Below are 17,479 nucleotides of genomic sequence, written 5' to 3'. Positions count from 1 at the left end.
CATGTTCACTGTGGTACCGGCCGTGCGTAGAAGGGGTGCGTACTTAATTCGAGTTTTTCCATTTTACGTTTCAGACGGGAATATTTGTCTCCCACCAGCCCCAAATCGGGGGTGCGTACTTTAATCGGGATGCGTGCTTCATTCGGGAATTTACGGAGGGAGAAAGAGACATGGACTGGAAAAATGGGGGGGGAGGGCCACAGAAAAATTTTTTGGGGTGGGGGGAGGGCCATTGAAAAAAATTTTGAGCCGGGGGGAGGGCCATTGAAAAAAATTTTGAGCCGGGGGGAGGGCCATGGAAAAATTTTTTACCGGACCATTTTGCACCAGCCCTCCCCCCCGGTAAATATCGTACAGTCCCTAAAACGCCAAGGCTTTTTAATGTTTTTGCCCACTGTCATGGCACGGGTAAATCTGCTTCATGGGAGATTAATTATTAGTAACTTGGCAGGATTGATAATTTGGTACTCTGATAGCTGTACTAATAGGAACACCAAAGGCATGGGTTGGCAAGCTTGTAAACCTCCTTGGTTGAAGTTTTATTCACTACTTTTGAAAGTAGGCGTTTTTGCTCAAACAAACACAAAAAAATGTCTTTTTTCTCAAACAAAAAATGGATACGGTAATAACGTTAGTAGGTAACGTTAACGTTATTACAAAATAATTATTTTCGATTTTAGAAATCATGTATAACGTTAAACGCTAACTTGGAATTTTCAAGTTTTTACCTACTTATTTAGTCCTACTGCCCTTCCTTCCTTGTGATTTTTTCTATTTCAACATTTATTACAAGAAATGGCGACGGCACACTCATTTTTCAACTTTGATATTTGTAAGATTTAAATTGGAAAAGGAATGATAAATCTCTACAAATTGAAGTTTGTTGTAACGTTAACTTCTTCCACACCGGTATCATAAAAGAATGCAAACAATGCTGATCTAAGGACTATACTCATTTGTATGTGAATTAAATTTTGCAAATTGTAAGATGCAATGGTTAACGTTGCGTCCTTTGATAACATTCTTGTTTTCATTTTCATTTTCACCGGGTGTGACTCACTGGGATGCGTCCCTAACGTGTAATACTGTTACTGGTATCTGGGCAAGTGTGCACATGTGGTGAGACCGTGAGTTCTAATGTGCTTGAAGATGCCATTAATTTCTCCTCTCTCAGACGATAGCGAAGTGTGGCCTGGCACCTCTGCCAATAAGTTGAATAACTTACGGCAACAACCCATTTCACTTTCACCCTGGGAACAAGCAAGTAACAGTTGGTCACGTGACCACAAAGAAACATGTTTTCATTCCACATAAATTTCGGCGCAGTAATGTTTCTAGGTTAGGAAATGTGTATTGAAATCTATGTACTTACTAGATACCCCATACGTCCTGAGTTTGTATCTGATTCAAAGCTTCGACATTTGGTAATGTATGTTCCTGCAATAAATATCCTGGGGCCAAGAGTGGCCGGAAGTGACGTCGCCAATATTCTCCATCAGTGCGATCTCCACGAGAAGCAGAAGCAGCTGTACAAGAATGAGGAACTGAAAACGTTTTGTCGGGTCTTTCCCATCGGCTGCCTCGTGACACAAGGCAGGCAAGTTTCTTGGGAAGGTCGTCGGCTTCTCCTGAAGGGATCGTCCGTCGTTTGCTGCCGAACCCGGGGCGATCTGGAGGCGGGGTCGGTGGGTAGCTGCGCTGTGCGGTGGCCGCGGTGTGGTCATGGTGGGTGGCAGTATGGAATGCACTTGAATTTACCATTACAAATCCTGACCTTTTTTCCTGCGTTTGTGAGAACTCCTCCCATACCCATTGTTGTCCCTTGTTCAAGTCCTGTTTTGTTTCCCCCTAGTTCTCCGTGTTTAAGCGGAATCGACACAGTAGTACCAGGAACACGACCATGGCATCCGCCCCCAGCACTACCCAGGTGCAGAAGGAGGAAGCACCACACGACAGCGGGAAGACAGACCAGCCCAGCCCGCAGAAAGGCGAGGAGGCGCCCGATACCAGAAAAAAGGACGATCCGATCTCTACAGTGGACAAGGAGGACAAGAAGGAAACCAAACCACAGAAGGACTTGGGTGCTCGTCCCAAGACAATGCCATTCCGGAAGAAGGGCGCGAAAGACAAGTCCAAATCCAAGGAGAAAGACAAGGAACGTAAAGGGTCAGACCCAGGCCCGAGCCCGGTGAAGAAGACGCTTTCTATCAAGGAGAAGTTTCGAAGGAAGTCTGACCAAGGAGCCGAGGTTCCTTGCGAGGATGGACAGAACAAACCCAACAGAACCGGGTGCGTCTGTACAAGGTAACATAGTGATTATCCAAAAGGTGGCCAGGGAAATACGGTCACTACATCGTACATCCATTGTACATGATTCCCATGTCCGTGTACTTAATTTCACCAAAATAATGTTACAAGCGAAAGTGAAATATTCTAGCATTTATAACCGTTCTCTGTTCAAGTTACAAGGGTTGTATTGTTATACCTTGTTTATATCAACCACAAGATGATAGCTACGTGTTTTTGTAGCTTGGTGATCTATTTTGTTCCCAAATCACACTACCATATTGTCCTGTACTTCCTTCGAAATCCGGGGTTTCAGAGAGCACTACAAGTACCTGGAATGTGTGTAACAATAGTCAATCGTGTCCTGTTTCTTCGTGGAATGTGGACGTAACAAAAAAATCTGGGAGCTTCATTATTCTCTCGTAATAACTGCCTGCCAATTCTCTGAGTGAATTCTCAGAGAGCAGGAAATTGGAATAAGAATTGTTAGAAGGTTCAATTAGGATAATCAAGCAAATGTAACCTCTGGCTGAGTTTTAGCGTTTTCAAATGTATATATATATTTTTTTTACAAAATTCAGTATGTCTTTTTACTAGTGCACATTTTTGCCAGCCCCCAAGGAAGCTGGACTAGACTAGAGATAGAAATAGAGATGCCGAAAAGGCCATAAATTGATAAAAGACCACCAAAATAATAGCCCTGATGCACTCATCTGCTTGGAGATTACAATATATTAGGAGCACACAAAGGAAAGATGATTGGATGAAATTATTTGGCACAGAAAATGGAGACAGCAAAATGGGTGTCCCTGTTTCTGATCACAATGTGTCTTACAGCAGGTCACAACAGGGTGTCAGGAAAACAGTTTAGATGTATAACCTTCATATCTACATGCCACTTTTTTTTTACTGCCAGTCAGTTTTCTCTGTGAAATGCACCTGCCAATGTTAACCTCCCAAGCACACAACATAGTGTTGCACAAAGTTCTCCTGAAAGCTAGGCTAGGTTGTACCACAAACTTGATCCCTGTCAATCCTAGGTGCTTGTTTGTGGTTTTAAACTGTTCCATAATGATAAAGCCACCGGCTATCAAATGTGGAAGTGACAACAAATTTTATCCTTCGGACCCCCACAGATTTCCCTGTCCACAAGTGCTGCTGTGTATTGCATATAAATGTTGAACGTAAATACATGTACAAGAAATGAAGCTTGGAACATTCGTTGGGTAAACAGGCCAGGGCCTCTGTGTGGGAGACGGGGGTCACTGGGACTGGCCAAGATGATCTGTGATACAGCCAGCCCTAGAAGTATGCACCAGGAAAATCTGCCTAGGGATGAGTAATCTCCAAGCAGATCCCTATCGGTGGCAAAAAGTATCAAATTGGCCAGGCAGTATCCATTAGCCAGAGAAGGTCCGCGGCCACCGACCGTTGGTGGGGGTAGCGACAAAAATAAACGGCCATATGTATAAAGGTAACGATCATTCCCCCCAACTTTTGCTTGGAGAGTAGGGATGAGATCCTGTGACAAATTGTGTAGGTGTCAATAATCCAGTACACCAGTCAACACAATATGTCAGGTTTCTTCTGCTACTTAATTCAGCAAATGTCCAATTATGCCTGTCAATAAATCTCCCATGAAGCTTTCTCACCTCCCGTTTTCAGCAGTCACGTGCACAGGTTTTTCTGGTTTCTCTTTTCGACATATAACAGTACTGTACATCATTCTCATTGCTATATACATAGTACTGTAATTTATGAAGCAAATCCTAATTTGAGCAAATGGCTCTATGTATTGTTAGGACATTTTAGGCATGCAGATATCAGTGAAGGAATTTTGAGATATGAAAAGTCTTGGATATTTGACACATTGCCAGTCATCTATTATGAGGTAATTTCAATGACATTTGCTTTGTCTATTCATTCTGCGTCCAGGAAAACCATAAAAAGAAGCCATAATTTGATTACAGAAGCCATCAGTCACGTCTCCTGATGAGATAATGGCATGATTTACATTCTGACCAGCAGGGGGTCCCAGGGAGTGTTAACTGTCACACCTGCATCACAATGGTCTTCACATTGGGATAGTAATCATGGTTGTTTTCTTTCTCATGTAAATCAGACGGTCTGTGCTAACAAGGGTGTCATGGCTTCCTGACAGAAAGGGGAATTTCCCATGGATAAACTTGAAGCATTTATATCTAGTTTCTAACCTGACTGTTTATATTGGCTGAAAAATAGTCAAAATAGGGAGAATAATTTGCCAGAGCAGTTTGGCTACCACGGGGTTTCATTTGCTTGAAGGCTCACTAGCCCAGGCAATTATTGACCCAATTTTTGCAAAATTCTAAAAATTCTACAACCATGAATCCTCAGGAAGACCGGGTGGAGGCTATACTTTATTTCTAGCATATAACTATTCTGGGGACTGGGACATGTCTAAATACTAGTAGTGTAAGTGAGTGAAGTACAAAATGTAACAGCAAGTCGGAATAAGCCAGAATAAGTTTTTGACTGATGCACTGTTTACGTTATCTATATAATGTCCTTGCCCAAACATTGTAAAATCTCCACGATATGAGGTTCAGCTAATAAGAAACACTATCAAGCTACATTGATTCACATGTGTACATAAAATTTACATTACATCTTGGGTGAACTTGGATCTAAGTCTTTCCTTTCTCTGTTGCCCACAGATATGCGAGGACGGAGGACCATCCACTGGGAGCTGGTGTCATCTTCAGTACCAAGGACTCGTCATCAGAGGCTGCCCAGGAGAGCCAATATGAAGAACTTCCCGAACTCCCACCAAAGCCACGGAAAGAACCTCCTAAAGAGGAGCCAGCAGACACCAACAGATATGGCGATCGGGATTCATTTCCTGTTTATGACGAGGAGGAGATGATGCGGGAAGTGCGACGGCGTGACATTGAGGAGGGGATCGACCCCCCTCCCGGGTACAACCCACCTGACATCACAGATGGGATCTGGAAAACGATCGTACACCACGACCACGACGAAGTCATCTCAGATTTCATCAACCGCAACCTCCAGAAGCTGACGGTGCCGTGGGAACGGACCCAGGCTGTCCGGGCGGTGGTCGGGCAGTTCAAGCCGGCACTGCACACCTACCAGAACCAGTTTGGGCGGTTTGAGGTGGCACAGAAGCTGACACCACGTCGCATTCACACGCAGATTGACTACATCCACTGCCTGGTCCCAGACATGGTCACTATTGTGAACCAGCCGTACTATTGGGGTGTCATGGACCGCTACGAGGCTGAGGAAGTCTTGGAGGGAAAGGCAGAGGGCACGTTCCTCCTCAGAGACTCTGCCCAGGAGGACTTTCTGTTCTCTGTGAGCTTCCGCAGGTACGGGCGCACACTGCATGCACGTATCGAACAGTGGAACCACCTCTTTAGCTTTGATGTGCATGACCCGGCGGTCTTCGCAGCCCCCACAGTGTGCAAGCTCCTCGAACACTACAAGAACCCGGACTGTTGCATGTTCTTTGAACCGATGCTGACCACCCCCCTCCCCCGGCCCTTTACCTTTCCCCTGCAGGCTCTGTGCAGGTCTGTTATCTGTAAGTACACCACCTATGATGGCATCAACAGTCTCAGGCTGCCGGACTCGCTCAAGGACTACCTGAAGGTCTACCACTACAAGCAGCGCGTTCGAGTTCGCAGATTCGAGATGGACAAGCAACCTGCCATCAAAATAACCACAGTGTAGGCCACAACAAATTAATTCCTTGGTTCTCTAACTGAAGAAACATAAATGCTGAATATCATGCTAATAAGCGTGAAAACAGTTGACCTGTACCTTGGCACACACAGTTTTAGGGGGTGAAACCAGCACTCTGTTTTCATCCGTTAGACATTGAAATGTCAGAGAAGCAAGGAAATAAATTGGTTTGGCTGTAGGGCAGAGGTTTAAAATATTTTTCTGCTACTAGATTGCTAGGCTACCAATTGTACAGCTACCCTCCGCCGTAGCTTGGGCCCCCTCTGTTGTTATATATATGAGGTAGTGTAACAGATAAGTGTGAAATTTGTAAAATTGCAATCAACAATTTTAAGAAAGGAAGTTAAATAGATCATATCTCTATTATTCACAGGCATATTTTACTTTGATGTGTTCATCATATCTGTATGAAAATATATGTAGCAGGATTATTTTATTGCTGATTGAAGCAGAAGTGTTGAGCTACAACAAGTATTTTGGAGGTAACTCGGAGGTTACAGACACCAAAGTCACCGTTTGCTCTCACCAAGCGGATAAATCTTAGATGTTATATGTGGAATATCATCTCTTAAAAGAGATTATTGCCAATAAATAATGAAGAAAGGTTTCAACTGTCACAATGGGAAACATTGACGGTTAGTTAAAATGATGCTGACAAATAATCTCTACAACTGGATAAGAATTGTTAGAAGGAATAGTAAGCTTTTGGAGTTCTTTCTGGATATTTAGTGTTTGGCTCAGGTTTTCTGTGGAAGAAGATATTCTCATGAATAGATAAGGAATCAGACTGTCCTAGAATGAGTAGTTCACCTATTTTACTTCAGACTGAAACATCAAATTGTTGTCGTGTACATGTATTTTGCAAAGGGTGTGACACAGGATAGGTACTTGTGCATTTTACTCTGAAATATCTCCAAAATACCTAGATAAAAGTCATACCATTCCTATACTTATATATATGTCGATATATATATTTCTATTGTATGACTTGTTCATTTAGACCAATACTGTGCATGGTTTGATATTTCAATAATTTGATCTGTTATCAAGGGTCTGAAACCAACATTATGAACCTTGTTATGTACAATCTCCAAGCAGAGATGTACTGCTCTGGGAGATACTAGTACTTCATGCCGCATCACACCATTTTTATCAAGTGTTCAAAGATTCCTTGATTGTCAACCTCTGAGTAAAGCTTGCATCACTAGCATTATGGAAACATGCTGCAAAAAGATCAGTAGAATTTAGGAAACCCACCCATCTGATTGGAGATTAGCTAGATAGCTTTCTCCATTTCATCCCCAGATCACCCTGTTTTGTTATGTCTAGTCACACACTGTACATTTCAACAGTATTCCACCCATGCATATTACAAATAGCAAAACATGGAATCTTCACCAATGTGGAAATAATTGCAACAAAGGGAGGTGTAGGTTAGCCTGGTTGAAAGGCCTATAGCACGCTCACTGAGCTACTGTGTGTCCAGTGTGCTATGGGTTTGGCACCCAGGCTAGGTGTTGGTGTGTAAGTGGAGTGTTGAGGTTCCATTGCCATGTTATAAGAGCAAGGCAGATTGTTACTGAATGTGATTTTTAGGGTGCAATGTAACTAATTGTTCAATTTGTACAGTGTTCTGATGTCATCAGGGTGTTCTGGAAACCCGCTATCAGACTGATCCTGGCCATGAAAATTAGCAGTTAATCCTACAGCACAGAAGATGCACATAAACCACATTTTTATGTTTCTGTTTTGCATTTCAAATTTAACCTTTTGACCGTGAGAAGGTTGCCTATGGGCATTACACTAATCTCCACCAAAACTGCTTTGCCCCAGGGTCTTTCAAAGGACACCTGGTGAGGCTGCAGACCCCTCCCTGCATTCCTCCAAACTCTCACCAGTAACAGCTACCAGTGTCACCAGAAATTTGAGAACTTTCTTGCAAATTCATCCTCTTTTCGTGAATTTCCTCCATGATGGGGCCCAGTGGAGCCTGCCCTTAATCCAGGTTGTGGGGGTGTGCAGGTTAAGTTCCAGGCATCATAATCAGTGATCCAAACATCCTGTCATTATCACTTCCAGTTCCAGGAAACATGTCATTGCCTACCGGGAACAGGCCCTCATGTTAACACCTGGTCTTCTTCCTGTGGTCTTGTAACCCAGAAACCAACCCGAAATACAACATGACTAGATCAAAATTAACACTGGTTGCTTTAAATTTGAAAATTCCCTGGGGATTTGGAAAAGAAAATATTCAAATCAAAATTTGACAGACAAAAAGACCCACAGTATTGAGGGAAGCATGCCTTCTCAATTGACATGGAACTGTGCTTTACACTAGCTAGGTTGAAATGTCTCGTAATTCCTAATGTGCTGATTTTCCTGGTGTCCTTCCAAAGTAAGAGCATACAGTGTTTTGATTGGAGTTGTTAGATACAGTGCACTGCCTACTGGTAGTATTAAGTGATATGCTACTGATGCCTCGTAGCTTTCCTGACATAGTATTGTGAAAACAGGGCTGCTGGCATGCATAGTGTTACAAAGGGCTGTACTGTAGGATATCTGGCTAGACAGTTAATTTTATCTGCAGCTCAGGCCACACCAATTTAATTTGTTGGTTCTCGGATTTTTTCAGAAAAAATATGAAGCGACAGGGCGAAAAAAAATAAAAACAGGTCTAGGCATCCTATTATAGGCTTAAATGCTATGAACTGAGCCATGAAGTCAACACAAAAGGCTGGGTTAAAATTTAAACATTGAATTTTGAACTTTTAATCAAACCACTGCAATGATATATGGGAAAACCGTAACAACTAGGAAGAAAAGGACTTTCCTCAACTGTTGGGGGCAAAACATGAGCATTTTTCAGTTGATTCAGGACCAGAATCAAATTTTTTTTTTTTGCAAATCAGAAAAAAACGAAGAGGCGAATCCGAGAACCAACAAATTAAATTGGTGTAGCCTCATCATAATAGAACTACACATTATCTCATTTGTTGTTTGTATCACATAATGTTGAACAACAGTTACAGTAGTGGTAGTAGGCATCCTTTCATCTCGAGAGATGATAGTAGCACCTTAGTCTGACATTGTGGCTGTGTGCAGTGTCTGGTGTGGCTAATCCACCACCGTGAATCCACCATATCTTCACTTGGCAGTCCTGGCCACAGTTAGGACACAGGAAACTGTTATAGTATTTAGCCATTATTGTGCCTACAGGCCACACGACTGTGACTCTGATCTGTTGTGTTTGACTATAAGCAAGCTGAAGTGTTACATGAAGTTCATCTAGATAGGCTAATTGTTGCAATTGACAAGATACTCACAATTTTGTAAAAAAAAAAAGATAACCATTTGATATAGTAGAACCAACTCAAGTCAGGGTAATCCTTCTGATGCTTCACAGTTACAAAGTGCCCAGCAACTAGCAAGGCTTTCAAAAGTAATGTATGTATTCCAGTACTACCATACATATCCTTTGCTTACTAGTATATCTGTTGGTTTGATGAAGATTGCCAAACAACTTGATGCAAAATTTCCACTTGACCTGTCACTACTTGTATAGTATAAAATCGTACCCAAACAGAAAATTAGATTATCATTATTCGCTTGTTGAATCTGTGTAAAATATATTATTCCTCTGGAAGGAAGTGAGGTGGTTGGGAGAAAATAAAACTACCTGCAAAATATTTGATACAAATGAAACAGACTGCTTGTCATGTTTTCTGTATGTAGTAGTGGAAGGACAATGGTGGGCCCACTAGAGTCTACCCAGAGGGTGGGGGGTGGCTTGGCTTTGTTGTGTACTCTGTGACATTGCCCCTCTATCCATACTGCTTTGCCTCTGTTCCAGTCCCACAGACAAATGAAAAATGTATGGCAATGCTCCATTCTGTACATATTGACAGCTTTAAATTAGACAAACATGGAAATGCCAAGAATACTTAAGGTGGGGCAACAACGTTGTATCAAAGTTTGTTATATTTCAACAAATGAAGAATGTAATGATTGAATCATGATTAGCAGCTGATCATTTTTACCTATGGCCTATAGAACAGCACACATCTAGACAGGGGTGCATTTTTTTACATTAAAACAGTACAAATCATACCTCAGTCAAGAGAAATACACGTGTCTGATTTAACAACTCCCCAAGCTGTACATCCATTCACTTCCCAGTGTCAGTCTCTGGCCATCTTCCAATGTTACAGGGAGGGTGCCTGCTTGTGTACCACTGACAGTAACATTTCAGCATAACATTCAGAGCATTGACACCCAAACATGTTACTCAGTATGTTAGAAAGCAAGCTGGAGTGGGGCAGGCAATTAGTAGCAGGCAATGGTTACAGAGACTGATCATTACTCACATAACACTGCCCATTCGCACCCATAAACAAATCTTGACCCTTAACCCTCTTTAAACTTTTCTTGGTAAAGCTCTAAGATTCTGATTCAATAGTTTTAACTGATCACTATTTTCTGCATAGGACACAGCTAGAAAAATATGCTCAGTAATCTCTCACAGAACAAGTTAGTAATTCCAACTTCATGATTTCACCAGGGTACATGTACTTTTAGACATAGACGTAGCAATTTTCTTCAATCCACATACAGCATTACTTCTGTTTTATGGATGACACTTGATTCTCAAGCCATATAGAGTATTTGTTTATTTTGTAAAAGGTGATTCAGCGATGGCAGGTGAGGGTTACTTCTGCACTGGCATGGCGACAGCGGCCCTGGTGTGCGACACGTCCGACTCCTTCCACAGAGACGTGACCGTCTTTATCTGCGTGTAGAACTGGATTCCCTGCAAGAACAGCAACACACAAGTGTCCTGTTAGTCTGGGTTCTACCACAGAAGGAATGGCTGCTGATACAAATAACATGCACTACAGTAGGGGCAAAATCTACTCAACTACAAATACTGGTACCACAAATAAATATAAAACACACAAAAGAAATATTTTACATCTGAAATATCAAATCAAAAGCTGGCTCTGACTCTTCTGCATTGTAAACAAAACAATGAGGTTGCTTTGAAAGAGAGTTGTTGCCATGGCTACATACCGCCTTGCCGTAGAAGTTGGTGTCTCCCCTGAAGGATCCACGAGAGCCGGTGAAGGAAAACATGGGGAGGGGCACTGGGATGGGCACATTCACTCCAACCTGAGGGGGGCGAAAAGGCAGGGAGAATGGATTTTTTATTTAATAATCAGCAGTTAGGATTGTTTCATCATATGCATCACACTGCATTTGCTGTAGATAGTCTGACTAGCAATGTTTCAGACAAGCAGACACACCTGTCCCACGTCCACGGCCTGAGTGAACTTGCGTGCCGTGGCACCGTTGGTTGTAAAGATGGCGGTGCCGTTGCCGTAGGGGTTGGAGTTGATGACATTCAGGGCGTCGTCCAGGGTGTCCACCTCCATGCTGACCAGCACTGGACCAAAGATCTCCTCCTCGTAACACTTCATCTTCGGCTGAGGTCAACAAGGAGCCAAGAAAGAATCAGCAAACCTTTGTCACCAAGTTATTGTAGCAGGAGTAACTACATGATCAAAGGTATCATGTTTCTTTCTTTGGGTATCATGTTTCAAATACTTTTTCTCTGTGTCCAGATCCATTCCATCTGATGGCAACTGTTGCAATTACAAGCAGAATAACATGAGAGGAGACAAGAAAAGCATTGACAGCCAAAGTTGAAACTGTCTTTCAACTCCAGGAAAGTCCACGCAACAAAGTTTGAACCAACTGTCCGGATTTCCTTGTGCATACTGACCATTCACTTCTGACATGTGATGTCAGGAGTAGCATCAGGAGTACCACTACAAATCACCATTTGTTGCAGTAAACAACATTCTTTTTCTCTGCATTTCCCCATGTGCTTTTTTCTGAATGGGTCCAATTGTCTCTAGTCATTACATACATGCAAGTAGCTTGAGCTAATGCCCTATTTCTGCAGAAATCTGTATCTAACAAGGCTGAAGCTCACTCACGTCAACTTTGTGCAGGATGGTCGGCCCCACAAAGTTCCCCTTCTCGTACCCGGGGACCTTGATGTCCCGCCCGTCCAGCAGGAGTTCTGCACCCTGGTCCACACCACTCTGCACCAGGTCACACACACGCTGCTTCGCCTCGGGCGAGATCAGGGGACCCAGGTCTGCACCCGGCTGGTCACCTGGACACCAGGAACATGGAATGATCTATTTCTGTTTCTTTGAAATTGTGTTTATCAATAAGAAGCTTAACTTAGTCTGCAGATGACTTTTCATTTGAGGTCAAGAGGGAGGCGGTAAACATCACTCAAAATATAATGAAATACAGATTTAAGTCCTAACGAATCCATGAACATAGAGTGGAATCCTTTAACATACATGGTATTACAAAAATACAGGATGAAGGGCTATGGAACATCAATCCATAACTTGTTGTTAACCTGTTTCTCAACAAACCAACCACCCTCCAGAGTCACTACTAGTAAAAGGCACTTTACCCCAGACAGAACAATATCACATCACATTATAAAACCCAAAGGCCTCACCAGCGTTGACTTTGAGCTGCTTTGCCCTCTCGATGAGTTCAGGGATCCACTCTTTGGCCTCGCCCACAAACACAGCTGTGGAGAGGGCCATGCAGCGCTGGCCTGCTGCTCCAAATGCAGCTCCACAAAGCTACAGAGGATATAGGGAGAAAACAGCACAGCTTACTTCTCATGAATCTTTTTTCTGGGACACTGACATGTTTTTATGTTAAATTTCTTGTATTTCTCTACTTCTTGTTAGATGTCTGTCCCAGTGCTGACACATTCATCTGTCACATCTAAGCCTGATACAACCTCTAGTTTGTGTTCATTAGTCCATAGGCATATACACTTTGTATACATTTTGTACATTTTGTACATATACAAATGATTTTGTGATGTTTAGGACAAAAAGTGAACCATCTAGCAACTTACAGATCAACTTCAGAGATCATGACTGCTGATGGTAATGACATAATGAAGGCTATACTGATTAGTAAGTGATATGTGCTCCTGACTTGAACATCAGCAGGCATAGGAGCAGCCTGATGTGTGTCACAGTACAGGAGTGGGGATTTGTTCTCCCTGGCTCATACAACCTCCCCCGCATGGTAGGACAGCAGGGCAGGTCAGAAAACCAGGGTCATTCATTTTTCACTGTAATTTCAAACACGAAAATTGGATTTTTTGACTGTCCAACTCCAATGAGCAATCCGCAGCCTCTGTGACGTCATCTGTACTGATGTTTCCTTCAACATAACTAGGTTGTACAGAGAGGTTCTTTGACCTTTATTACGAACCCTGCACCCCACAGAGAGGCTGTTTAATTATGATGTCCCCAGACATTCCTACCTGGTTCAGTGTGTTCTCCTTATTAGCATCTGGCATGATCACCCCATGGTTCTTCGCTCCCTATCACACAAAACATCAACAATGTCAATACAAATCTACAGTACTTTCCTTCTCTATCCAGGTACAAAGCTTTTGATGCAGGTTTCTCCCTGCTAACCCCATAACCAATACAGATTCGGTAGCAAAATAGCTACTTCAGTGTACCAAATGTTAACCTTTTCCCTGATGCCTAACTCTGTAACCTTTACAGACTTGCTGCCAAAAGGCTTAGAAAGTATGATGTTAAAGTCATTATGAATGAGAAAACACACCTTTGTGGTTTGCATTTTATTTCTACAAGTAAATGTATTCTTTAACCTTCTGCTCTTTTCATGGGGCAAACACAATGTACAGGTTCACAGGTTCACAGGTACAGTTGATTACTCACCATGTTGGACTGAACTCTCTTCCCATTCTTGGATCCCCTTTCATAGATGTACTGGCCCTACAGATAGACAGGTTCACAAGTCAGCTATAACAGCATGCTTCTCTGGATAACCAACTTTTTTGTACGCAAACAGAGTAAATACCTCACTGACATATACTGGTATGGTGACTGTCTTGTCACCTTCCTCAGGGCAATACTGACTATTCTACTTTGCACCGCAGCTATTAACTTTCTGCTTGTGTACAAAGAAATTTGTTATCCAGTGATTTACCAACCTGATGAAACTATTCACAGGGCATGCTTACATGCTTCTTTATGTCACAATTTGAATGAAGCAGTGAGGTATCCAGTAAGAGTGGAGACAGGAAATGAACTCACGGCTGTGTCTGAACCAACAAAGGAGATGGCCTTGATGTCAGGATTGTCACAGATGAAGTTCACAGCTGAAACAATACAGGAACATTATCTGTAGGACAACGTTAACAGGTTATTGGTTAATCAATTGATTGGTCAATTAGTACTGATTATGGGTTAATACTATAAATACTGTTTTCACAGTAGCAGGGAAAAGGCAGTTTTCACTGTGTTTTAAATTCTGTAGTCCAGTAGTCATGCAAGGAAGATATATTTGTGATGTCATGAACTTGTGATGGAGAGGTCACTGCAAAAAGACAACCCCAGCAAAAGTTTCAACATTTACAGTAAAAGGTTTCTGAAATCACATACAATGTAAAATTGTATTATGATTGATTTATTGTTTGACTGGTTTGTTGGTTGTACTTACCATCGTGCTGTCCGTGGATAACGTTAACGACTCCGTCGGGAAGTCCCGCCTCCTTTGCCATCTCCACCAGCATCATGGTGGCACCAGGGTCGCGCTCAGAAGGCTTCATTACACATGTGTTCCCACACACTGTGGCCATGGGGAACATCTGGGGAGGACAACAATCAACAACAACCCTTACTCTAACCCTGATACGTATCAACAATGACCCTAGCAAGAACAACCCATATCCTGACCTCATGTAATAACAAAACATATTTTTGCCACGACATGACCTGAAACTTACCCAGAGTGGAATCATGGCAGGAAAGTTGAACCTGGAGAAAACAGATTAAAGCTGCAGTTACTCAACAGGTGATACCTTTCCATTGATACCCTGTCCTCTATGGCATTTCATATGATCAGCACACATGTTTTAGGGCACTCTGGGACTGATTCATACCTAGAAGGATACATGTGAAATTTGTCAATATACTAAGCTTGGAAACCATCAAAAATAGGTTGAATCATCTCCTTAATCAATTTTCCTCCCAACACATTGTTAATACTGTATCTCCAAAATCACAGGTTACTCTTCATCATTCACTGCATCACTCATATCTGTACAACAAACTCACGGTGTAATTCCAGCTGTGACCCCCAGAGGGAGTCGAAATGTGGAGGTGTCCATGTCTTTAGCAATGCCCGCCATGGTCTCCCCCAGCTGTAGCGATGTGATGCTGCAACAGTGCTCGACCACCTCTGGTGACACAGAAAACAAACTTTCAACAACAGCACAGCAAGAAGACAACAACAGTCTACTCCACAGGACCATGACCCCTTGGGTTGCTTCATTACCAACACCTGATGCAGTTAGTAAGCAACCATAAGGGACTTTTGAAAAACTTGAGTGATGCTATAGTCATTACCTATCAGCAAGTTTCACTTGCAGACTGTTGTTTCTAACAAATTAAGGAGCCATCAAAGCATGTCTATGACAACTTTTGCTGTGACTGAGAACACTTATACCGGTATCTTGGATTTTTCTTTTTTATCCAGGATTCCACTAATTCTATTCAAGAGCTTTCCAGAAGGTTTGTAGCCTTGAAAAAACTACTTACGCAGTCCTCTGAGTACATCTCCCTCTGCGTCCACCAGGGTCTTCCCTTGTTCAGTGGTGATGTTTTTGGCAAGTTCAGACTACAAGAAAAGAGTACATGTATTTCATATCACAGACTGAATTTGAGAACAAGTCAAATTATACAGAGAGGTCATAAAAATAACAAAAATAAAACCACAGTTAACATTTCTCAATATCTACAGCAGTAAATTTTGCATTGACAAACAGAAGCAAACAAATTTGAGGGTACCCACCATGTTTTCCTTGATGAGCTGCTGGAACTTGAACATGACCTGCTGCCGTGTGAGGATGGTTGTCTCTGACCAGGACGGGAATGCAGCTTTAGCCGCGTCCACCGCAGCCTGCATCTCCTCAGGGGTAGACTTGGGAACTCTTGTCACAACCTCGTTAGTGGCCTATATCAGAGAAAGTGAAAGGTGGATGAGTTTAGCTCAATGAACAGGTGTGAACAGTTATTCTTCCATGATAGAGAGGACAGACAACATTCATCCTATCTGACATGAACTAGAAAAGCCTTCCCAATGTCTGCTCCAAAACCAAAATTGTTGTTTACTAGTACATTTGCATTTCTAGTTCTAAATCTTTCATTGCAGAAGTGTTGTACTTACGGGGTTGTGCACGTCAATCCACTCTGTTGCATTTGACTCTACCATTCGTCCATTGATGAACAGTTTGGTTGTGGGCTGAAGCCAGACATTAATGACACAGTAAGAAACAAGAAATATAAGACCTCACATGTTACTGACATGTACATGTACTTTCCAGAAATATTCAGTTTTTGTGATTACTACCTGAATATGATGGTTAGGTATTCCTAATGAAAAGCTATGAAAGACCAATTCTTAAGAGTTGAAAGAAGTCAGCCTTGAAATGATAATACAGTAATTTCAGCCTTTGTATCCAATATTATTAGCACACCAGTTATTCTGCTACTCACCACAGAGCTGGATGCATAGAGCCGAGACCCTGTGATCCTCAGTACTGCCTGAGTCTGGAAGAGAAGAAAACTGTTCATGTCAGCATGTCTACAAAGTTGATAAATGGTTGGCATCTGGGTGTGTGTTGAGTCAACAAACATGGCAGGGCATGTAAAAATAAAATAAAATAAAAAGGTGGACAGAGGAATCAGAAGAACAATATTCAATTTGTGAGATAAGGTGTGGCTAAAAGTAGTAAAACAGAACTGGTGATCTGAAGGATTACATTGGGATGGATTGTTCATGGAAGGAAGACAATATGGGAGGTGGAGTTGACCAATCAGAGGGTCGAATGCGGCCAAGGCCCCCGGTATCCCACATGACAGATAACTTTATACTGCTGCATGCTGGTATCAAACTTCCTTTGTTTGTACGTTAATAACAGCAGTAAAATAACTACGAAGTGCCGTTCTGCATAGTTTCAGAATATCCACAACAAGTTTGATCGTAAAAGACAACAAATATTGGCTGTTTCAGCCTTCCATACACGCCCCCCTCCCCATGCCTACGCACACACCATGAGCTCCTCACAAAGCAAAGCACGGCGATTTTGGCAAGCGTCTGAATTACATGTCATTGCCGTAAGGCCACCCATGCAACACTGAGAGCCCCAGTTACTCACCCTGAGAGGCCGTAATGTGGTTCTGACGAGCGAAGCCATCCTTTAGTCGGTGCTGTAGGACCTCGAACGCAGCAGATCCACAAGCTCGGCAACTCCTGGCAGGGAAGATGACCTCAGCTTCACCCCTGCACCAACCAATCAGGA

General features: G+C 42.5%; 2 protein-coding genes across 3 annotated transcripts; one reads left to right on the top strand and one right to left on the bottom strand.

The window, feature by feature from the left end:
• The first annotated feature begins 1,254 nt into the window (after nucleotides 1-1,254).
• LOC109471000 (suppressor of cytokine signaling 5-like) lies at nucleotides 1,255-8,619 on the top strand. Of its 2 annotated transcripts, none has more exons than XM_019770135.1 (3): nucleotides 1,255-1,725; nucleotides 1,853-2,304; nucleotides 4,983-8,619. In XM_019770135.1, exons 1-3 carry the CDS (start codon nucleotides 1,723-1,725, stop codon nucleotides 6,019-6,021), a joined length of 1,494 nt encoding a protein of 497 aa, XP_019625694.1. In that variant the 5' UTR covers nucleotides 1,255-1,722; the 3' UTR covers nucleotides 6,022-8,619. The 2 variants fall into 2 exon arrangements, with proteins under 2 accessions (XP_019625694.1, XP_019625695.1); XM_019770136.1 differs by having other exon boundaries at nucleotides 1,260-1,725; nucleotides 1,853-2,289.
• Nucleotides 8,620-9,992: 1,373 nt separating this feature from the next.
• On the bottom strand, nucleotides 9,993-17,460 carry LOC109470998 (probable methylmalonate-semialdehyde dehydrogenase [acylating], mitochondrial). Its single transcript, XM_019770134.1, has 16 exons — nucleotides 17,336-17,460; nucleotides 16,674-16,727; nucleotides 16,345-16,419; nucleotides 15,970-16,131; nucleotides 15,717-15,795; nucleotides 15,234-15,357; nucleotides 14,903-14,933; nucleotides 14,617-14,764; nucleotides 14,211-14,275; nucleotides 13,833-13,889; nucleotides 13,406-13,465; nucleotides 12,575-12,704; nucleotides 12,030-12,211; nucleotides 11,334-11,513; nucleotides 11,101-11,199; nucleotides 9,993-10,840 (listed from the first exon to the last, which is right to left on the bottom strand). Exons 1-16 carry the CDS (start codon nucleotides 17,372-17,374, stop codon nucleotides 10,739-10,741), a joined length of 1,587 nt encoding a protein of 528 aa, XP_019625693.1. The 5' UTR covers nucleotides 17,375-17,460; the 3' UTR covers nucleotides 9,993-10,738.
• Between the last annotated feature and the right edge of the window lie 19 nt (nucleotides 17,461-17,479).

This window comes from Branchiostoma belcheri, unplaced genomic scaffold (genome assembly GCF_001625305.1).
Source record: "Branchiostoma belcheri isolate BF01 breed outbred unplaced genomic scaffold, Haploidv18h27 scaffold24, whole genome shotgun sequence".
NCBI classification, from domain to species: Eukaryota; Metazoa; Chordata; class Leptocardii; order Amphioxiformes; family Branchiostomatidae; genus Branchiostoma; species Branchiostoma belcheri.
This window is presented reverse-complemented; position numbering and strand designations above follow the sequence as displayed.